Consider the following 24852-nt stretch of genomic DNA (forward strand, 5'->3'; position numbering starts at 1 on the left):
TTTGCTATCTCCTTCTCAAACCTGACAGGATATGAGACATGGTTTACATACAGTAAACCATTTCATATCCATTATATTTTTACATATTCCTCAATAATAATTTTAGTAGTGCGTGTGTGAAAAATTTGGAAGCTCTAGGTGTTAAAATAAAGGGTTAAATCACGGAAAAAACTGGCGTGGGCTCCCGTGCAATTTTCTCCGCCAGAGTGGGAAAGCCAGTGACTGAGGGCAGATATTAATAGCCTAGAGAGGGTCCATGGTTATTGGCCCCCCCCGGCTAAAAACATCTTCCCCCAGCCACCGCAGAAAAGGCACATCTGGAAGATGCGCCTATTCTGGCACTTGGCCACTCTCTTCCCACTCCCGAGTAGCGGTGGGATATGGGGTAATAATGGGTTAATGTCACCTTGCTAATGTAAGGTGCATTAAGCCAGGTTAATAATGGAGAGATGTCAATAAGACACCTATCCATTATTAATCCAATAGTAACAAATGGTTAAATAAACACACACATTATGAATAAATTATTTTAATGAAATAAATACACATGGGTTTTAATATCTTTATTGTACTCACAATCCAACTGACGACCCTCAATCTTCTGAAAAAAATGGAAAAATAAAAAACACCAATATCCCATACCTGTCTGCCGTACAGTCATGTCCCACAATGTAAATCCATCTGAAGGGGTTAAATAATTTTACAACCAGGAGCACTGCTAATGCAGCCAAGCCTGGTTGTAAAAACTGGGGAATGTATGGAATGTTGACTTGCGGTGCTGCGCCCCCTGGTGGCATAAATTCATATGAACTCTAGTGTGAGAATTTTTCTGAATATTTTCTCACGCTACAATAATAATTACCCCCTCACATATTTGGTATCGCTGAGTTCAGAAACGCCCGATCTATCAAACATAAAATATATTAATCAGATCAGTAAACGGTGTAACAAAAAAAATAAGAATAAAAACGTTATTATTATGTTTTTTTGGCTGCTGAAACATTGCAATAAAATGCAATAAGAGGCGATCAAAGCATTGTGTCTACCCCAAAATGGTATCTGTAAAAACATCATGAGAAAACATTACGGGTCTTGGAAAATGATTACACAATTTTTTTTTCTTATTACAAATTTCCACTTAAATACAAAATAATCTATACATGTTTGGTGTCTGCATACTCGTACTGACCTGGGGAATCATATTGCCAGTCAGTTTTACCGTATAGTGAACATGGTAAATAAAAAATGAAAAAAAAAACTATTTTGAAATTACACGTTTTTTGCATTTTCAATGCAATTGAATTTTTTTCCCCGCTTTCCAGTGCATCACAAGATAAAATGAATCATCTAATTCAAAAATTACAACTCAACTCTCAAAAAACAAGCCCTCATATGGCTATATTGAAGGAAAAAGTAACAGTTATGGCTCTTGGAAGGGGAGTAAAAAACGAAAATGAAAAAAGCAGAATATCGCAAAGTCGTGACGGGGATAATTATACATTGCCTGTGGGCATGCGAGGTGATCAAGGGGTTTTGGCCAACAGTTAAACACCTTACCTTGAAGTACCTTCATTCTTTTTGACATCCTTTGGGGAATCTTCGTGGTGGGTACACCCCAAAAAAATAAATGTGACAAGGTCTTTACAAAACTCCTACACCTAATATCAGTAGCTTAAAAAAGCAAACCTCCAAGCTGGATAAGCCCCCCCACAACCCACCCCTTAAATTATTCCTAGAAAAACATATTTTGTCTCTCTTTTAAATGGATTGGATGGAGGCATCTACTCTATACTTAAGGAGTTTACGTGTGCAGAAGTTCTTTGCTCCTTGGGAAAATTTCATAGCAACCCTGCCCTCAATAATTTAGAATAAAGTTAAATCACACTTTTATAATACAGCCTGGTACTTGTGAAGGGTAGTACTAAAAGAACCAACTTTAATTTTTGTAAAATACCCTAAAAAAACTTGCTCATGCAAGGACCCATGGACATCAACATCTCCGCCCCTTTTGCCTTTCTCCTGGTTCTTTTTACCGCCTTGTTGTTCTCATTTTTTTATATTTTTCCTTTTGGTTATGACGTACGCAATCTCTTATCTTGTCTAAAGGATATCATCAGATTGGAAGACTCTCAAAATATATCAAAAATATGATGAACCCACTTGATGGCAACTTTTGAGGCAATGAATGTTTCACCGGTCTCTGTGGTTCTAGTTGCACAAATTGCAATGGTTTTGCATTAATGCTATAATCTCTCTCTATGAGCATGTCTTTGCTATGTAACATCCCACATATAGTTTTCTTGGACACCATATACTTGTGATGACCTTTATTGTAGAGCTTTAATAAAGCCATGTTAAAAAAAAAAAATAGCTGACCATAGGCAACTAGTAAACTTTTATATACGCATACGTTTTTAAGTTTTCCATGCCTAACATTCATTATAACACATAATTATCATAAATATTTTTTTTCAGCTGGCTTGGTTAGGAATAAACGCATTTCTTTTCTGGAATTACTATCTTGTCTATGATGCAGGCCCAACATATTTCTTCTCCAGAAAACTTTATGGGGTAAGTATCTTAATCTTCATTTAGAATGTATCTGTTAAAGGGATTGACTGCTACTTGGACAACTCCTTCTGAATTATTGTAGTCATCCTTGTAAAATGAAACCATCTTAGGCCATGTCCACACGTTCAGTATTGGGTCAGTATTTTACATTAGTATCTGTAAGCCAAAATCAGGAGCGGAACAATCAGAGGAAAAGTTTAATAGAAGCACGTCACCACTTCTACATTTATCAGCCATTTTTGGTTTGGGCTTACAAATACTGAGGTAAAAAAACTGACCAAATACTGAACACGGCCTTATACTCACCTTCGGTATCGTCGCAGTTTTGACGATGTTGGTGCTTGGCTCCCAGAAGCTTGCATGACATTGTTATGCCACATGAGCGCTGCTGCCAATCAATGGCGGTTAATGGCCTGCAGTGCTCAAACCAGGGGTGGACACAAACAAAAGAGGGCTTTTATGCAAGAGCATAACAAGGGCCCTTTGCATTCCAATATTTCATCATGACACACCAGTCCAACTGCTTTGGAGGTGGAAGTGGGCCCTCTTGTCTTCTGGGCCCCTGTGCGGCTGCAGAGGTTGCACCAAGGGTATGTCCGCCCTAGGCCCACACCTTCCCCAGACTTACGGGGTTTGGCCGAAGGAACAGAAAGCACAACGGCTCAATAATGGCAGCTGATTGTCTGCAGGGCTCAAATGGCATAGAAATGTCACGTGAGGTGAGGATTTTACATTTTGTATTTAGGAAGGGATTGTCCGTGTAATTGATATCCCCTTTAACTTGAAAGTATTCACATATGTTATAGGTGGACTCTTCATTTAGTTACAATTATAAAAATATTTCCACAATTAATTATTAAAAATGTGGTGTAATTTATAGCAAATAGTCTTACCTTTTTCCATCTATGATGAATTAAAGGCTCCACAAGGCTACTTTGAATACTGCCAACATTTCTTCTTAGAACAAAGCCTCTGGAGCCTTTGAAAACCATATATTAATACGCAGTACAGTGTTCTGTTTGTGTAGAATATAGACAAATGCTCTTTATGTTCTTTTTGAAATTTTCACATGTAAGGGTATGTTTCCACGTTCAGGATGGCCGGCGGTATTGCCGCAGCGGCGAAGCCGCTCGGCGCTAAGCCCCGCCCCCTTTCTGGGACGCGATCATGCCGGATGTGTTAACTCTTCACATCCGGGATGATCGCTCTCTCCCATAGCGCCCTGTGATATGCCTTGCGGGGACGCTGCATCCCTGCAAGGTGTACGGACATGCTGCGATCTGAAAAGACGCGCAGCATGTCCGTAGTCGCAGGGCCGCCGCGTGCGGGTTTCCACGCATAGTGGAGACGGGATTTCATAAAATCCCCTCCACTATGCTGGAACATCTGGACGCTGCTTGTTTGACGCTGCAGCTCTGCGCAGCGTCAAACAAGCAGCGTTTCCTGACCGTGGAAACATACCCTAAAGGTATTTAGAAAACCAAGTGAGATTTATGAATAAGAGCTTTTTCACACATCAGTTTGTGTACTGTTATTTTTACAGACAGATCATGGAATCATTACAATTAGTGTGCCATATGATGTGCCTCCCACATATATAATTTCTTTTTCTTTTTTTGCAGTCTGCTCTAGCATGGGCCAGAGCACCAGCCGCCTGCTTGAACTTCAACTGCCTCCTTATCCTTCTTCCAGTATGTCGAAATCTACTTTCATTTCTGCGTGGATCCAGTGCGGTAAGACCACAGCAATATTGGTCTCATTCATGTGGAAAAAAATATTGACTTCCATTGTTTCCCATTGAACTACCATAAGTCAATGGTTATACTCATGTTTCCTAACTTGTAAACCTATTGGTAGTCCCTTTTAAGTACATTTAAAATCATGTTACCTATTTACCACTTATTCAGAATGGTTAACAGTATTTCTTATTTTTAATGTTTAAAAACATTTTATGCATTTTGAGTTGAAATATTCATAAGGAAAAGGGTATACACAATAAGGCATTTCTCACTGGACTATTTTTACATGGCAATTTTATTTCTAAATATTTTCTTATAGAGGTTTTCCAGGACTAATATATGTATGATCTATCCATAGGATTGGTCATCATCAGTAGTAGATTATTGTGGGTCCAACACCCGACAACTCTAGTTATCATCTGTTAGCAGGTCACACACCCTGTAAGTACAGTACATTATATATGGACACAGGATGTCACAGCTCTGCATATAGTGCAGTAACTATTATCTGGTACTGCACCTCAGTTTTGATTGAAGATACCTACAGTACCCAACCTCAAACCATTTTATAGCTTTCTGATCTTTGAAGTTCTTGATCCCTACACTGTGTGCTTCTAGTGCCTATGGAACCTGCTAAGAGCTGATCAGTGGGTGTGCCATGCGTCAGACACCCTACTGATGTGATATTAATGACCTGTCCTAAAGTTAGGGCATCGATATGGAAGTATTCATGAACAGAAATAGATAAGACAGCCTGGAGAGCAAAATTACAGAATTACCTCTATGCAGAGTCTAGTGTTATTTAGCAGTACCATTTTCAGTGTAGAGATGACAGTGGTCTGCGACTACGGTGCCGATAAGGCTGAACATCCGCTTTGCACTGACGAGGGGCAGTACCCCGAAACACAGTGTCTGCAAATTGAGATTCTGGTTTGGCTATTATCCTAAGTCATGTGACAAGGCTCGTTAAAGGGTCAACATTGACTTGCAAGATTGCTACCTTCCAATAGGTGGCACTAGAGTTCTAGCTCTCTTCCTCTCTGAAGAGACAATTTGCATGATAAGGCTGAATTCACACATTTTTGTTTCACAGTCTGAGTAGGAATCGCAGTGCAAGGATCAGGTCTTATTGGCATATAGGAAGCTGCCGAGTTTGGGTAAGGAGACCAGTGGCCAGTCTGTGCATAGCTGTCTAAGTATAGAACTCAAAACACAGATGTGTGAAACCAGTCTTAGAGTCTAAATATTAGGAACTATATTAAATTGCAAGGTTTGACCAAATGGCACTTTGGCTACAGAGCTGAAACACCAGAAAGCAAAAACAAGGAAACCACAGCTCACTGCCAGTTAATTATTATTATTATTATTATTATTAATATTATTACTATTATTAATATAGCGTCATCTTATTTCTATCCTGAACATAAAAAGGATCCGACAAATTAATTCCAATCACCCCCATCCTTACTTCCCCTGAAATGGGGGCAGTTGGGAAGAAAGCTTTAGTGATCAGTAAATTTTTCAAAATGGAATTTGCCTTTGATTGGCTGACTTGGCTCAAAGATTTGAGTGAATCGATTCGTCTTGTATGCACTGTATATTATATATATGCATCTCGCAATCAGAAATCATCCCATTTTTTTTAAATTACTGGCTTACTTAGTCTCTGTCTTCTGTGCAATGTCCTCAATCTAAAATAGATATTCTGTAAAAACATGTCAAGACTTAGGGCCCGATTCATCAAGGTGTTTTTGCTAGAAAAATGTGGTAAAACACATTCAAATGTCTTAACATTTTTTGTTGTTTTCACACCAATTTCCTCCAGTTCCGCTAAAATGGAGCTGGAGCGGCATTCGGCTAAGCCCAACCATTAAATTTATCAAAAGCAGTGGCATAACTTACTCCAGAAATGTTACTCCAATCTATGACTAGAGTAGCATTTCTGGGGAGGCGCATGGAGGTGCACTCCAGTGAGAAGATACACTTAATTAAGTGTTGTGGGCCTCTTAGTGAATTAGGTGAATCCTACTTCTGCACACCCCTCACTAAGACTGGCGTAGGAAACGAATTGGGCTTTTATTTTTTCCATAAAACTGGTTAAAAGATGGGAGATTCTTTAAAATAGTTATTACAAATGTGTATCTCTTATTTACAAGGTCCATAAGAAACAGAAATAAGGTATAGGTGGGATGGGGCATGGCGAAGCCCGACAGAAATTCACCAAAAGTTGTGGCCTAATTTATGCCATAAATGTTGCTCCTGTCCCTGACTAGTGGAACATTTCTGGTAAGGCGCATGGAGGCACACACCAGTGGTAAGATACACCTAATTAATTAAGTGGCAAGCTCCTCTTAAAGGGAATCTGTCAGCAGCTTTTTCCTAAGTAATACGTCAGCAGGTAGAGACAAAGACCCCGATTCCATGGATGTATCACTTAATATACTAGGTGCAGCAGTTATATAGAGTCTCTGTTTTCTCTGCTGCAGTTCTAGCAGAGCTCCGTTGTTAAGCTGCATATAACCCCGTCACATCACAGCACTCTATGTACATTATATAGTGAGACAGAGCTGCTAATCAGTCCTGGGGTGTAGCTGGACAAGGAGGCACAAGGCCAGTTGTCCTGTAGTGACAATCATCTGCTGAGAAAACACAGATTGTAGTGAAATAGAAAAACACAGACCAGTAAGTGACACATCACTTGTTTGTGCGCCTTCATTATGCTGCTCTCAGATTACATTGCTAAAACCTGATGACAGATTCCCTTTAATGAATTTGGCACCTCTTAGTCCTGCATACCCCTCATTATGACTGGTATAATAAATGGATTGAGCCCATACCATGCATTCTAAAAAACAATATTATAATTTATGTAATTCATAAGCGTACTTCTATTCTCTATTCTCTGTCTTCTATATCATTTTAATTCAGTCCTATGACAGATGCCTACAAGATGTCAGTTTGTTTTATTCTGTTTTAGCATATTTTAGTTTGCATAGTAAAACATAACTTTTTATTAGGAGTATGAGAATACAGAGATTTTGAAACTGATTAACTAGGGATCAATAAAATATCGTGGCATAACATTACTGTTTCGTTTTTGATCTTTTTTTGCTTGTTTTTTTCTAGTGCTGTGGGAGAAGTGTAAGAAGACAGCTTGATAGAAACCTCACTTTTCACAAAATGGTTGCTTGGATGATTGCTTTGCATACAGGTTAGTATGAAAAAAAAAATCATATTCATCATTCAGTCATGTAATATATATTAAACCATAAAATACATTGCATGGCAGTCTTCATGAAGAATGTGCTGGAGTAAGATGTGCCAAATTTATTAAAATGCATGTGCCTCCTGGAGTAGGTTCACACGAAAAAATTGTTCAGAGTTTTATCCAGAAAAGGGGGACGATTTTTTTCTCTCTTGTCATCCATGTACAATCTTTTAGGTTTTTTTCTATTATTAATTTGCGAGACAATTTACAGTTTCCTATGTTACAGAATTGCAATGTATCTGTAAGAACAGGGTGCTGTACTGTACCATCCAATTTATTTTTCGCACCCATAGATTAGAATGAGTGCATCTCACATGATTTCTGGAGGAAAATCGTGCATGCTGCAATTCTTTTCACACACCAGTGGCCGGTGGAAAAAATCTCTCATCGTACTCCCGTATTGAATAACAAGGGTACAAGCGTGATCTGTTTTTTTAATGGATAGCACTCAGACCGAAAATACTGTTGTGTCCTCAAGCCCTTGATGAATTTGGGACATCTTTCAGCTGTCGAGCACAACCCCAAGAAATGTACTTAAATTGGGCACTTGAGTGCATTTACACCACTTTTTGGCATAGATTATAATGAGTTTGTCAGCCTTGATTTAGCTGTAGGAGGCTTTGCTTTTTGCTTAGTTAAGCTCACCCATGTTTTTTTCAAAAAGTTTGTGAACCTCGTCGTAAAAAAAACAAAAAATGGCAAAATTAAAAAAAAAGTTTAGTTTGTGTCTCAATTTTCTAAGACCTCTAACATTAAAAAAAATTCAGCTGCATGAGGGCATGTTTTTCGTGTGGCTAAGCTCTCCCATTTTTCAAAAAATCTGTGGACCTGACCTTAGTCACATCATTTTTGCCTAATTATGAGGTGTGTATATAATGTTACCACATTTCAGAAAACTGCCCCAAACTGCCATTGTGTATGCACTCGGTCATATCTAAACATTAAACTTACCAATAAACATTTAGAAGCCTTTGATCTTTGTGTGGCTTTCCCACTTCTGCAAAAAACTAGATAAAAAAAATCTGATACACCGAATGCTGGCAACAATCACATAGTTTTCGGTGCATACTACAGTTTTTTTAAAACTGCAGCACGTCTTCTTTTTTGTGGTTTTGCTGTGGATTTGCAGCGATTTGACAATGAGACGGCACAATGGAGAATATATAATTTTTGACATGTAGAACTAAGGTGGTTTTATGAATAAAATTCATAGTGTCTGATATTTTTGTTACTCTTTATCTCATTTTTATTTTTATGCAAGATCATGAGTAATATCCAATATTCATTCAGCCGAAAGTAGAGTTGGCCCAAATTGATTTGCATGACCTGGTCCAGCTACTGCATTGGCAGTCAATGATTGCTGGATGGGAGCCCTAAGAACCTTCTCGTTTTGATGACCCAGCCTAGCGCAACATCACATGCACGTCACGCTGCAACGCGACAGCTAATGAAGAGCAGAGCTGCAGATGCCTGGAGGTAGGAGACAGTCCTCAGGGCTCCTGTGCAGCAGCCACAAATTACAGACATGGCCAATGTGCCAGGTCCTTCAAATTGCTTCCACTCTATTGGAGAGTTGATAGTTGCACTACAAAGAAGGGCAGTCTCCTGCAATAATAATTATTGTTTATTGCTTTGCTCCAGCTATTCACACCGTGGCGCATTTATTTAATGTGGAAAGGCTTGTGGATGCAAGAGTTGAGTCCGTAAACGGTACAATACAAACTGTTCTTTCTGACCTTGGAGACAGAGACAATGAAACATATGTCAACTTTGTTCGTTCAAGAGTGCCGGTAAGATATCTTAACTCCTTTTCATTAAATCTTCATCACCTTCCTTCCACAGGCAATTTTCTTTTTACACTCTTTAGATTTTTTCCTCCCCTTTTTTGCAAGAGCCAAAAGATTTTTAATTTTCAATTGACATAGCCACTTGAGTATTGAGATTATATCATTCATTTTACCATGAAATGTACAGGAAAACCAAAAAATTCCAAAAGCGGTGAAATTGCGAAAGAAAAGCAATTCCACCATTGTTTTTTGTTTTGTTTTTACGGCGTTACTTGTGTGGTAAAAATGACCTTGTCAGATGATTCTTCAAGTCAGTTTAATTATGGCAATGTCAAAGTTGCATGGTTTATTTCTGAGACCTGCAACTTTTTGATTTTTCCGAAGGTGGAATGATTAAGCAATTTTTTTTTTGCATGGCGTGCTGACATTTGTTGGGGCACATATGATGTTTTGAGTCTGACCACTTTATATTGCACTTTTTTTGCAATCCAGCAGTTCTGGCATTTCATTATTTTTTCTTGCATTACGGTGCTTACTGTATAGGTCACATTATTTTATATTTTGATAAAGCAGACTTTTATGGACGCAACAGTACCAAATATTTTTAATTTTTTAAATGTCTATTTTTTATGGTGGATAAAGTTGGTGCTGAATTACGGTATGTTTAATTTTTACATTTTTTTATTTTTGTTTTACTTTTTACCCCTTTTTTTGCAAAGAAGCTAGTGAAGGCATTTCATTATAATGAAAAGTAGTATGAAGGGAAATCAGAGACAGAAGGTAGAACTAAAAGGCGATCAAGAGTGGTAATATCATCATATGGGGCAGCCCAGCATGTAGCGTCAGCCATCAAGGCGTCAGGGGGAGAATAGTGCCGGGACCAGAGGAGTGTGGGAGAAGCCCCATGCGTATCTTTGCAAACTCTATGGGGCTTATTGGAGCTCTCTTGGGAATATCAGCACCTACACTTATATAGGCATATATATATCTTCCATTAAGTCTGGGGACGCCCAGAATTTATGTGGAGTTTTTTTTTCTTTGCCTTGCTTATTTGCATGTCAGCAGCAAATTATTGTGTTTATGTGTAGTGTCATTTCAGGCACTTATAGTGCCATTGTGACTTTTTTGTATATATTATAATGTCATGGGACTAGTGGTGATGTGGTTTGTTCTTTTAATACGGTTTTATTGTGAATTTTTGTCAATTAATACATTTTGTACCTATTATACATATACAATTTTTCTACGATTTGGGTGTGTGCTTTATATGCATGGTTCCTTTTCTTTTTTTTTGATGTGTGCAAGGTATCATGAAATCTCAAGATTACAAAATGATTATAGGTCGCAGTGTAGTGCCCAGTGTCAGAAAGCTGGGTTTGGTCCTGGATCATGGGTTTTCCAACAGAACAATGACCCCCAAACAAACTTCAAGAAGCACCCAGAAATGGATGGAAACAAAGCGCTGGAGAGTTCTGAAATGGCCAGCAACGAGTCCGGATCTAAATCCCATTGAACACCTGTGGAGAGATTTTAAAATTTATGTTTGTGTTGGGATAAGGAACCTTCAAATATGAGAGACCTGGAGCAGTTTGCAAAAGAGGAGTGGTCCAAAATTCCAGTTGGGAGGTGTAAGAAGCTTGTTGATGGTTGGGTTGTAGGACGTGATTGATTGCAGTTATTTATTTCAAAGGGTATGCAACCAAATATTAAGTTGAGGGTGCCAACAATTTTGTCCTGCTTATTTTTGGTGCTTTGTATAAAATTATGTTCAATTTGCCTTTTTTCTCTGTTTTTTAAATAAACATAAAATAAGCATTTTCTGGAACAATTTTAAACGTGCAAAAAGTTTTGTATATATGTATATATATATATATATATATATATATATATATATATATATATATATTGCAGTGGAGCTACTTTGCGATACAGAAGATGTTCACAACTCCCTTCCTCCACTGCCTGGCTTGCACAGTGACTTCTGCATAGATTACAGGACATGGCTAGAAAACTCTCCCACAAAGGTCAAATGAAGCTACTATAAATGAAATGCTATATATGTAAAACAGTCATACTTTTCATTGTAATCTTGTCTGGGATGATAATGAAAGTAACCACTGAAAGTGATGTCTACAGAACAGGATTATCAGACTAATGTTAAGCTTGGTGGTAAAAGTTTGTAATAAAAATGGTGACATGGAAAAATCACCAAACATTACCATTTAGCCGCAAAGCAGAAGTAAACAGAGAACAAAAGACAAACATGATGAAATAATCCAGTCAGAAGTTGGCATTGTAAGGAGGAAATAGTGTATTAAATCCAGGGAAAAACCAGTCTAATTTTTAGATTTCCACTTACTGTACTGCTTGTCACCGAAAACCAAAGCCTTGATTGTGGAGATGTGCTATAGGATCATATTTATTTCTATTTGCTCCTTTTAAGTGATTGGGTTGGTATATTTAAAATATTTTTCCATATAATTCTACATGACAAGATCACAAAAGAACATAACTATCTGTTTAGTTATGAAGGAATGAGAGGCAACTTACCTGTGTATATTCTTCTGAATGATTACAAGAAGTCATTCCCAAGAATGCTTTGTACTTTTTAAATGCATCTATTTCCCTCTGAAAACGCTCTAAGATGTTGCACCTTGAGTAAAGCGTCGGTGTACTGTATACGTCGTACTTACCTTGCTTGGTCAATGATTGGATTTCATATGTTATACATTTCTGTTTTCCAACAGAATCCAATAGGAGGAATCAACGTGGCGTTCACTTTTCTGGCCGGACTTACAGGAGTAGTGATCACTCTTGCCTTGATCCTAATAATAACTTCGTCCGCAAAACTTATTCGAAGGTCATACTTTGAAGTGTTTTGGTACACTCATCATCTTTTTGTCATCTTCTTCATCGGTCTTGTCATCCATGGAGCAGGGTCTGTATTTTACTGAATACTAATCTAACTTAGGTTACTTTACGTGCTAGAAAATCCATAGTGCACAATAATATTCATGTGCTGTAGTTTTGCATAAAAGAAGTTGTAAAGGTTTAGTTTATGTAGGGAAAAGGCTTGCTCTATATAAATATAAGAAAATCAGCCTTGCTTAACCCCTGCCTCTGTAGTGCTGCCTCTCTACAGTTGTCCCTGGTATTTGTTGACATGGTCGCAGCAGTAACGTCCAGCATGTGACCACTGCAGCCAGTTACCATGTTGAGTAGCTTTGTGGTATCCACTCCCACATGACTGCTGACAGCAGGGACAACAAATACCAGAGGCAGTGATAGAGAAAAAGTGGGCACGTAAGGGTTCATTCACACGTCCGATTTTCTCAAGTACGAGAAAAGCTGAACGATTACTTTGATCAGACTTTGGTCAGAATGTGAATCGAGGGTCAGTTTTTCTCATACATGGAGAAAGAAACCCATAAGTTTCTTTACCTTCTCCTTTCTGATAGTTCTTACAGTCAGTTTTCTTACGGAACCATAGACTTGCATAGCCGATTTTGATCCGACCCTCTCAACAAAATGAGACATATTTCCTTTTTAAACGGACCACTTAGTTGAAGGAAAAAAATGGACACCTGAACAGCCCCCCATAGTCTATCACAGGTATGAGTGCTATCTGTGAGAAAACACAGATAGCACTTATACTGACGTCTGAATGAGACCTAATGCTGATTTTCTTATTTTTTTGGTACAGCAAGCCTGTGCCCTAAAGAAATATAAGTTATAACCTGGAAAACGAGTTACAATTATGTACATGCACTACACTTAAAACAAACAAACAAACAAACAAACAAACCTTTTGTTGTATATAATCTAGTTTGTAGATAGATAGATAGATAGATAGATAGATAGAGGGGTGGATGGATAGATACATGGATAGATAGCAATGAGATAGTTAAATAGTATTTCTAGTGCAGATGGATAAACCAAATAAACAAAGAGGCCTGTCAATCAATCCATCAGGCTCGACATGACTGACAAGTGTCTCTATATTTGTGTATTAGACCTGTTAATGAAGTAGAACCATAGAGAAGTCAAAAGGGAGTTGCCAACAGACACTTATCAGTGTGTCTGACTCTTTTGAAATCCATGTCTTATCTGAAATGATACAGCATGTAACACAGATCTTTGCCAAAGAGTAAAACATCTACAAATGTTGCAAAATTTTTGACCAATGTGAAGTTGCATAAAAATTTTGCAACTTGTCGTTTTCATACCAATTTTGGGAAGCTCAGCCAAAATGGGAAGAGCTTATTTGTAATTGGGTGTGACAATGCCTGTCCACAAATTCATTAAAAGTAGCAGTGTTTCAATCCTTATACAATAAATGTTACTCATGGTCTCGACAACAGTTACCCTTTTGGCAAGGTGTACATAGGCACATGCTACTGATAAGATGCCCTCATTTATTAAGTGGCATGTGCCTCTCAATGAATTAGGCACATCTTATTTCTGTATGTCCATCATACAAAACACCTGCCTAGTCCAATGGTGTTCAATGCTGCCTATGATTAGGGCAACTTGAAACTAATGCCAGGTTCCTCTTGCATATTACAACATTAATAGGGTACAGTACAGACCAAATGTTTGGACACACCTTCTCATTTAAAGATTTTTCTGTATTTTTATGACTATGAAAATTGTACATTCACACTGAAGGCATCAAAACTATAAATTAACACATGTGGAATTATATACTTAACAAAAAAGTGTAAAACAACTGAAATTATGTCTTATATTCTAGGTTCTTCAAAGTAGCCACCTTTTGCTTTGATGACTGATTTGCACACTCTTGGCATTCTCTTCATGAGCTTCAAGAGGTAGTCACCGGGAATGGTCTTCCAACAATCTTGAAGGAGTTCCCAGAGATGCTTAGCACTTGTTGGCCCTTTTGTCTTCACTCTGCGGTCCAGCTCGATTGGGTTCAGGTCTGGTGACTGTGGAGGCCAGGTCATCTGGCGTAGCACCCATCACTCTCCTTCTTGGTCAAATAGCCTTTGCACAGCCTGGAGGTGTGTTTGGGGTCATTGTCCTGTTGAAAAATAAATGATGGTCCAACTAAACACAAACAGGATGGAATAGCATGCCGCTGCAAGATACTATGGTAGCCATGCTGGTTCAGTATGCCTTCAATTTTGAATAAATCCCCAACAGTGTCACCAGCAAAGCACCCCCACACCATCACACCTCCTCCTCCATGCTTCACGGTGGGAACCAGGCATGTAGAGTCCATCCATTTACCTTTTCTGCGTTGCACAAAGACACGATCTTTGGAACCAAAGATCTCAAATTTGGACTCATCTGACCAAAGCACAGATTTCCTCTAATGTCCATTCCTTGTGTTCTTTAGCCCAAACAAGTCTCTTCTGCTTGTTGCTTGTCCTTAGCAGTGGTTTCCTAGCAGCTATTTTACCATGAAGGCCTGCTGCACAAAGTCTCCTCTTAACAGTTGTTGTAGAGATGTGTCTGCTGCTAGAACTCTGTGTGGCATTGACCTGGTCTCTAATCTGAGCTGCTGTTAACCTGCGATTTCTGAGGCTGGTGACTCGGATAAACTTATCCTCAGAAGCAGAGGTGACTCTTGGTCTTCCTTTCCTGGGGCAGTCCTCATGTGAGCCAGTTTCTTTGTAGCGCTTGATGGTTTTTGTCACTGCACTTGGGGACACTTTCAAAGTTTGCCCAATTTTTCAGACTGACTGACCTTCATTTCTTAAAGTAATGATGGCCACTCATTTTTCTTTACTTAGCTGTTTTTTTCTTGCCATAATACAAATTCTCTAGTCTATTCAGTAGAACTATCAGCTGTGTATCCACCAGACTTCTGCTCAACAGAACTGATGGTCCCAACTCCATTTATAAGGCAAGAAATCCCACTTATTAAACCTGACAGGGCACACCTGTGAAGTGAAAACCATTCCCGGTGACTACCTCTTGAAGCTCATCAAGAGAATGCCAAGAGTGAGCAAAGCAGTCATCAAAGCAAAAGGTGGCTACTTTGAAGAACCTAGAATATAAGACATAATTTCAGTTGTTTCACACTTTTTTTGTTAAGTATATAATTCCACATGTGTTAATTCATAGTTTTGATGCCTTCAGTGTGAATGTACAATTTTCATAGTCATGAAAATACAGAAAAATCTTTAAATGAGAAGGTGTGTCCAAACTTTTGGTCTGTACTGTATATCAGTGTGTCAAGCAATGTGACATAAATCCTTTGAATAAGTTATGAATTATTAGTAATATATATTGTGTTTTAGGCGCATTGTACGAGGTCAGACCAATCTTCACAAAAATGTTTCTTCAAATCCGGAAATATGTGAAAATTTTACACAATGGGGATCTGAGCTATGTCCAGTTCCACAATTTGCAGGAAATCCACCAATGGTATGTGTTTTTTTTAGGATGTAAATAAATAGTTTGGAACATTTACAACATATAACTACAGCTGCTCACTATCAAACCCAAATACAAATTTTCACCTTAATTTAGTGTGGATATATTTTGCATTCTTTATAGAATACTTGTGCATACTGTATTGAAAATCTAATCTATCTATCTATCTACATAAAACATGGGTATGGTATCAGAATTTGCCATCAAAAGCATTTTTTTCCTTCTGCGGGCACTTTCCATGACCTTAGGGAATATTTCCCACTTTCTGGTTTGCTAAAACAATATAGTTTCTAGAAATTAAAAGGGTGCAAAAAATGCAGCCCATGATTCCATTCTATGCTGCCCCAACCATATAGACAAAAAAATGCTTGACTGACAGGTTGACTATATTTGGACAGCTACACACAGAAGAGTAATGGTCGGCAGCTTAGGAGCGAAGACCGGTAAGTTCTAATTTTGCCCCATGTGAACATCTTTAAATTGCTACATCTGTCAGATGCCACAGGCTCAAAAAGACCACGTCGGATAGATGTCTGGCAGATTCCAGAGAAACCCCTGTACAGGGATCTGGTCTTACAATGGGGTTCAGTGGATTGCTTCTATGGGAAGGCTGCTGTCTGAAAATGTGAACCAGAGACAGGGATTGGGGCCAAGCAGAGTCAAATCGTAAAAGTTGCATTGAGGATAAAATCAAGAGATAACTGGTTAATCGAAATACAAACTGGAGTCAGCAACACAGCAAAAACAAAACACCCCCACCATAGCTTTGGTTTCTCAGTGTGAGATGTAAAGATATAGCTCTGTTTACCTGGTCCAACCTCCTTTAGATCACAGATGTAACACCTTTCAGTTAAGATCGATGGGGGAGGGGAAACACAACTGAGTTTAGCTGTGTCATATTGCATACCCTTCTATCGGTTCTCCTCTCATAGTACTATCAGCTCTGCTGTGATGCCTGTCCCCCCACACTGCATGTTTGGAGAAGAGTCATGTTTATGTCTGTTTTAAAGGGAACCTGTCACCCCGTTTTTTCCGTATGAGATAAAAATACTGTTAAATAGGGCCTGAGCTGTGCATTACAATAGTGTATTTTGTGGACCCCGATTCCCCACCTATGCTGCCAAAATACGTTACCAAAGTAGCCGTTTTCGCCTGTCACTCACGCTGGTCTGGTCGGATGGGCGTGGTGACATCGCTGTTTCTTCCCCCAGATCTTGCTTATCTGTACGTTGGTGGCGTAGTGGTTTGCGCATGCCCAAGGTCCCGAATCCACTGCACAGGGGAGGGAAAAGAGCGCGATCTGCACTATTCCCCTGGTGATCGGTGGGGGCGGCCATCTTCCTGTGAGATGCGAACTCTACTTCAGGAAAATGGCCACCGCGATCTCCATCTGCGCACGCGCGGCATCCCGCGGCCATTTTCCTGAAGCCCCGGGCAGCAGAGCGCTCCATCTGACCTGATCACCAGGGGAATAGCGCAGATCGCGCTCTTTTCCCTCCCCTGTGCAGTGGATTCGGGACCTTAGGCATGCGCAAACAACTATGCCACCAACGTCCAGATAAGCAAGATCTGGGGGAAGAAACAGCGATGTCACCACGCCCATCCGACCAGACCAGCGTGAGTGACAGGCGAAAATGGCTACTTTGGTAACGTATTTCGGCAGCATAGGTGGGGAATCGGGGTCCACAAAATACACTATTGTAATGCACAGCTCAGGCCCTATTTAACAGTATTTTTATCTCATACGGAAAAAACGGGGTGACAGGTTCCCTTTAGTACAGGTAACTTGTAATTGTGGCTTACCAGAAAAAATACCCGTCCTAATTTCTATTTTTTTTTTTGTGGGGTGTTGGGGGGGATCGCTTTTAAAGGAATTAATTATTTAAAAGTTATATTTTGACTGGTATTTTTTCTGCTAAGCCACAATTTATTGACCCAACATTTCTGTAAGTAATGAAAGCACAACAAGCTATTCCTGTGTGAGATGTAATGACACCCAGGCATAGTATCACTGCACAGTGATTCCAAGATGCTGTGAACACAACAGACATCAGTGTGACACATCTTTGGACAGGCAGTATGGGGGAAGCAGCAGTACATCAGAGCTGACAGTATAATGAGAGGAGGAGGGCTGGTAGAACGGATGATAATGTGACACAGACAAACTCATCTGCACTTGCTAATCATGCAAGAGGTTAGACCAGGACGTTAGAGCTGTGACATTATATCTCACACATTGAGAAATCCAAGGTATTGTGGGGACATGTTCTTCTTTCTCCAGTATGTTGCTGCCTGCTTATGATTGGGTACCTCATACAGGCAGAAAAAGTACATACACCTCCTGAAAACTAACTGATAGGGGGAGGAAGGGGGAGCCACGCATACCATGGGGGAGGAAGGAGGAGCCACACATATGATGGGGAGGAAGGGGGAGCCACGCATACAATGAGGGGATGGGGGAGCCACACAGAGCAGGAGAGGATGGGGGAGCCACACAGAGCGGGACAGGGATGAGGCTTACACTTGGGTCGGCTTATACTTGAGCATATACGGTAATTATTCCCCTCACTCCTCCTTGGTCAGGCCTCATTTGGAATTCTGTGTCCAGATCTGGGCAACACATTTAAAAAAAAATTGAAAACTGGAGCCAGTTCAGGGAAGAGCTACCAGGATGGTGAGCGGACTGCAAAGTATGTCCTACGAGGTATGGTTAAAGGATTTGGGAATGTTTAGCTTGCAAACAAGAAGGCTAAGAGGAGACTTAATAGCTGTCTACAAATATCTGAAGGGATTTCACAGTGTAGAGGGATCATCCTTATTTTCATTTGCACATGGAAACACGAGAAGTAATAGAAAGAAATTGGAATGGGAGAAAATACAGAGTTGATATTAGAAAAAAAAATTGACAGAGAAAGAGATCAATGAGTGGAACAGGCTGATACGAGAGGTGGTGAGTTCTTCTTCAATTTAAGTCTTCAAACAAAGGTTGGATAGACATCTGTCTGAGATAGTTTAGTGACTCCTACATTGAGCAGGGGTTTGGACACGATGACCCTTGAGGTCCCTTCCAAATCTAACATTCTATGAAGTCATGAAGCTTTGAAAATTTTGTTTCCATTTTTTTCATCATTTGCATATCATTAATATGTCTATCAATCCTGTGCTTTCCATATTTCCATGACTTTTCCTTCTGGGTATTGCAATGTTAAATGTTGAGGAGTTTACTTGGAATTTGAGGTTAATGATATGAATAATTAATAACAATGATTATACTACTGATGTGATTTGGAAAATAATATGACTTGGTTATATACAGTATAGAACAAGAAACCTGAACAGCACCTCCATATAGTCCTATATAGTGTGAACAGGCGCCTACTGCAATGAATACATAACTTGCAAGAAGGAGGAAAGCAGCAGCACTCTGTAGAAACCAATATATATGCAAGCACAAAATCTATCATAATTGCTGAGTAAGCTGTAATAAAAAGTAAAATGTAAAAAAAATACTTACAACAGTTAAGGTTCTTCGTGCATAAATTGGCCAATTCATGTAAGCCTATCAACTGCGACAAGGTGACACTTCTCTGATGGGTCCTATCATCTAAAACATGCCTCTTTTGTGCTATAAAACTACAGTGTGAATGGGCAAACATGCCTCTCCTTGGTTACAAACCTGCACAATAAAGTAAGCTGGTAGGAACCAGAGTTGATTATAAACACCCTTGGGCTTGTTTTAGATGATAGGACCCTTAGGACCCTTCAGAGAAGTGTCACCTTGTCGCGGTTGATGGACTCACATGAACTGGCCAATTCATGCTCTAAGAATCACTTTTGTAAGTTTTTTTTTTAAATTTAATTTTTATTACAGTTTACTCTCAATTATGATAGATTTTGTGTTTGCATATATAGGTCCCTAAAGAGTGCTGCTGCGTTCCTCCTTTTTGCAAGTTATATACAGTGTAGTATTCTTAATTGTTAATTTTAAAAAGCTGGATATTTTTTTCTCCAATAGACATGGAAGTGGGTTGTAGCGCCTATGGCCCTATATGTCATTGAAAGACTCATCCGATTTTGGAGATCCCAACAAAAAGTTGTTATCACAAAGGTAATGTTATTACATGTGTGGCGTGGCTGTCAATGTAACAAAACCTGTAACAGCAATATACTATGTGTCTGTATGTCTATCTAGTTAATTGACATTAGAATCAAGGATTTGAATGTTGTTGAGGTTACTTACCATCTTGATTCTTTCTACTATCAGGTTGTTACGCATCCTTTCAAAACATTTGAGCTGCAAATGAAGATGAAAGGTTTCAAAATGGAAGTTGGACAATATGTATTTGTGCAGTGTCCTGCAGTATCTAGCCTTGAGTGGCATCCATTCACTTTGACTTCTGCTCCAGAGGAAGACTTCTTCAGTATTCATATTCGGATAGTTGGAGATTGGACAGAGGGTTTGGCTAAAGTTTGTGGTTGTGACAAGACCGAATTTCAGGATGCATGGAAACTACCAAAGTAATTACTGCACCCAATATGTCATCTAAGTAGATCAAAAAGCATAATTCTATTAATTTCATAGTATGTCTTTTAAGGGGTTGTAGTTATGTATTTTACATCACAAAGGTCCAGATCTAATGTATAGTCTTAGGCCTCATTCATACATAGTTACATTTAGTTACATAGTTGCATAGGATAAAAAAAAAAAAGACCTAGGTCCGTCATGTTCAACCTTCCTCCACCATTTTGTCACTAAATTAACTATAACCAGTAGTAATGAGCGAATATACTTGGGTATCCTCTGAGTAGTACTCATCACTAATAACCAGCAATGTTATGAGTATTGAGGAAATCATCCAGCCCTTTTTTAAAAGCTGTTATAGTGTCTGCCATTACTAGCTCATGTGGCAGTAAAATCCTATGAAAACTGTTGAAGGAAAGAGCGCAAATAGTGTTTTATCTGAGAAGGTTAAGAGGTTAATCCATAGGATTGCACTCACCAGATGTAGCTGAGTTGAAGCATTGAAAGGATTCTCTGCAGCAGATCCAGGAGTCCAGGAAGGACCAGCCGTTAGATACAGATTGGGATAATTGTGGTAAATTTCTGCACTGCTGAATCACTAGAATTCCAGAATTATTAGTACATGTTGCTTTATTATTCTACGCGTTTCAGAGATCAAGACTCCTTCATCAGGTAACGTCGCCTAAAGAAACGTCAGAAACATCACCATCCTTACTAAAAGAAGCCAAGGCAGTACCTCGGGCAGTCTTGACTGTCTCAACCAGCTCCCTCTGTACTTGCTGGTGAGACATAACCAACGCCTAATGCTCTACAGACAAGCCCTGCATCATTTGTGTGAGACTGGCTACTTGATCTGTCAAAGTGCTGAGGGGATCCATGCCACAGAAAAAAATAGACCTCCACTAGGTTAAATATATGGTCAGTGATAATGTGGTGGAATACGAGGACAACAACCAGGGGGAGCTGAAGGGAGGTATCAGGAGCTCACCTGAAGCGAAGATCTGAAGAGCTGGGCAAAACTAAGCCAGGGGTCAGAAGCTAGTCGGGAGCGCGGTACCAAGAGGACGAGACGAAAACACAGCCAGAAACACGCCAAAGATCAGAGCCAAATGGGACAATCCAAAACAGGAATGCAAGATGGAAGGGCAGGTCAGAAATCAAGCCAGGTCATACACAGCGGGGAACAGACACACAGGACGCACTAAGTCAGAGGTTAGGTACGGAGCAAATACGAACACGGGCAAACGGGTAGCAAAGAGCACACTCAGGGTACGCTAGGTCAGCTGCTCTAGCCAAAGAAATGAACTATCACTGACATCAGCTGTCAGCAACAGAGCAGGGAAATAGCCACCCATATACCAGAGAGAGGCAGGAAAGGTTAACCCGCGCATGACCAGGTCAGGAAAGAGATAGCCTGAAATAAAACTGATCTGGATCATGACATTTTCCACCCATAATGAGTGCCCCCTGGTCATTAGTATGTTCCTTGGAAGGAATTAGTCAAGCGCCAGTCCTTTATACTGACCACGCATACATTTATACATGTAAATGAGATCCCCTCTGAGGCATCTTTTTTCTAAGCTAAATAAGCCCAACCTCTCATCATATGAGAGGCCTTCCATCCCTTGTAATAATCTAGCTGCCTGTCTTTGAACTGATTCTAACTTCAGAATGTCCTTTTTAAATGTGGAGCCCAAAACTGAATCCTATATTCTGGATGTGGCCTTACCAATGATTTATAAAGGGGTGACAGTACGTTGAAATCGTGGGATTTTATCTCTTTTTATACACCCTAAAATATTGTTTGCTTTTGCGGCTGCTGCTTGGCATTGAGTACTGCTGCTCAGCTTACTTGTAACCAGAATACCCAAGTCCTTCTCCTGTTCTGTAGTCCCAAGTATGCTCCCATTAAATGTATATGCAGCAATAGGATTACTCCGTCCAAGGTGCATTACTCTTCATTTACTGTATCTACGTTAAACCTCATTTGCTAAGTGTTTGCCCATTCAGACATCTTATCCAGATCGTTTTGCAAAATTGTAATTGCAAGGCCAGATTTAAGTATCCTACACAATTTGGTGTTGTCAACAAAGACTGACACTTTACTCTCAATCCCATCCAAAAGGTCATTAATATAGAGGTTAACGTCCAAAATATGGACCAGTTTTCTTCATTGTGTTAGATCAAATTGTCATCAAAGTTTGGTCAGTGTGTACATTTTTGCCATCAGTGATCTTCTCATATGCCAAAAAGAAAACAAAAATTTCTCCTAACTATAATGTTAAAACCGTACAACACTCAACTTGCACACTGATGCCATCCATGAGTTGTACATGACTTTCATAGATTCATAGACTTGTGTGGGTGATTTTGATCTATGAAATGGATTGAAAAAGGACATATCTCTGTTTTTATCTTTTTTTCCGACTGTATGTAGGCAAAAAATTGCAAACAGACATGTGGACAGCACATAAGCATTTAACCCCTTACCAAAAACTGACATAGAGTTACTTCATATGCCAACTCCTTGACTTTGCTGTGGTCTTGCAGGTCGAACCTGCATCTTTCCTGGCAGAAGAAGGCCTTAATATTCAGCCATCATCTGCCTCTAACAGCTGGTATCCTGTTAAATGCCACTATCAATCTCTGTCATCACGGGGGATGCATCATTCTATGGGCCCCTTGGCGCTCCAGTGCTGTGGTCACATGGCCCGATGGGTTGCCAAGATGGTTAGGTGTCTGCTGAAGCCCCCCATGCCTGTCATGATGGTGCTCTGGTGAAAATCAGCATGTAGCTGGCATTCATAGGATACCATTATTTTCGCTATACACAGCAGTACTGTAGTATTGCTGTGTATAGTAGAAGCGATCGGATCAAATCCCCTAAGGGAACTAATAAATACAGCAGAAAATTATTAAAAATATGAAAAAAATGGAAAAAAAATCTGAAAGTCCAAATCACCCCTCTTGCCCCCCATTAAAAATAAGGAAATAAAACAATAAACATATTTAATTATAGAATTGATGCATCTGTAAAAGTCAGATCTATCAAAATATAAAATTAATTTCCCCGACTGGTAAAAGGCATACAGAGAAAAAAGTTGAAACACCAGAAATCCTTTTTTTGGCTGCTGCAACTCTGCAAAAAAATTAAATAAGAGGTGATCAAAACATCATATACATTCCAAAATTATATACGGTAATTAAAACGCCGGCTTGGGGTGCAAACAACAAGTACTCACACACCTCCATTAACCAAGAATTGAAAATGCTACAAGACAGAAACAAAATGAACACATACCCTGCTGTAAGTAAAAGCAATATTGCATATAAATAACATAGGGTACTTAGTAAGCACCATTTTTGATTACAAAAAAAGTGTTAAAGCCATCCCACCAGCGTCAAGGTACCCAAATAAGGATTGTTCTAACCTCACGTATAAAAACTTTCCCAGAGGTTACGACCATCTCGATTTGAGTACACCTTGATGTTGGTGTTCCTGACGGCATTTACTAAGTGTTATTTATACGCACTATTGCTATTACTTGTTTACTTACAGCAGGGTATATGTTCAGTTTGTTTCTATCTTAGGTTTTGTTTGTTTAATGCCAGTGTGAACTTGCTCCTATTTTGCATGCTTACCAACTTATGCTCCAGTTCATTTTTTTCAGTTAGGTCTTGGAGAATGGTGACATAAGCTAATTTTTTTTTATTTTATAAGTTTCAGATTTTTTTCACCAATAAAAAAAAACCAAGCAAACTATGCATGTTTGGCATTGCTGTATTCGTACTAAACTTGAGAATCATATTGCTGAGTAATTTTACCGTGTATAGAAGATTGTAAATAAAAAAAAATGTATACAAAAACTACCGTAAATAGCCAAAAATTAAAATAGCCACTTTATGAAGGGATTAATAGGTATGTCTTATCTGTGATGTCCAGGGAAAGCACACATACTGTACGTGAAAAATGGACATCTGAATGAGGCCTTAGAAATAAATATATTTGTTGCCTCTAGCTACCACAAAGGTCATGATCAGGTCTTGGTTATAAGATGGTCACATTGGTGCTAGGCTTCTTACAAGACACATCTGGGAGAAGTGTACAGCAAAAAAACATGAACCTATGTATCTATTATATGACCAGGATAGATTTTCATGCCCTGAAAGTAGACAAAGATAGTTTCTATTAAATAAGTGAGAACTAGATGCTGGAAATTTATTAGAAATTTGGGAAACTTTTTTGTTACTCACTCAGTCCCTTTTATTTGCTGAAAACATACTGCTTTTAAGACTTAAAGTGAATTTGTCTGCAGTTTTTTGCTACCTCACCTGAGAGCAGCATTATGTAGGAAAATAGACCCTGAATAAACCATGTATCACTTAGTTTACTGGGTGCAGCAGTTGTGACACAATTAGAGTTCTTAGATGCAGCATGAAGCAGGGCTGAGAAAGCTGACTCCACCCACACTACTGCTTTCTGTGTATGTACATTGTCTATTGACAGTGAGCTGCTTATCACAGGAGGGGCGGAGTTGGATAGGTCTCACATGTTGCTGTAGC

General features: G+C 39.3%; 1 protein-coding gene across 1 annotated transcript in view; it reads left to right on the forward strand.

The window, feature by feature from the left end:
* The window catches only part of CYBB (cytochrome b-245 beta chain), a 73597-nt gene that overhangs the window by 13861 nt on the left and 34884 nt on the right, over positions 1-24852 (forward strand). Inside the window, exons 2-9 of the mRNA XM_077296572.1 lie at positions 2476-2571; positions 4194-4304; positions 7437-7521; positions 9220-9368; positions 12113-12303; positions 15632-15758; positions 19783-19875; positions 20032-20285. Of these exons, the coding sequence (XP_077152687.1) occupies positions 2476-2571; positions 4194-4304; positions 7437-7521; positions 9220-9368; positions 12113-12303; positions 15632-15758; positions 19783-19875; positions 20032-20285 (1106 nt within the window). The remainder of the gene's footprint in view (positions 1-2475; positions 2572-4193; positions 4305-7436; positions 7522-9219; positions 9369-12112; positions 12304-15631; positions 15759-19782; positions 19876-20031; positions 20286-24852) is intronic.

This window comes from Ranitomeya variabilis, chromosome 3 (assembly GCF_051348905.1).
Source record: "Ranitomeya variabilis isolate aRanVar5 chromosome 3, aRanVar5.hap1, whole genome shotgun sequence".
NCBI lineage: Eukaryota > Metazoa > Chordata > Amphibia > Anura > Dendrobatidae > Ranitomeya > Ranitomeya variabilis.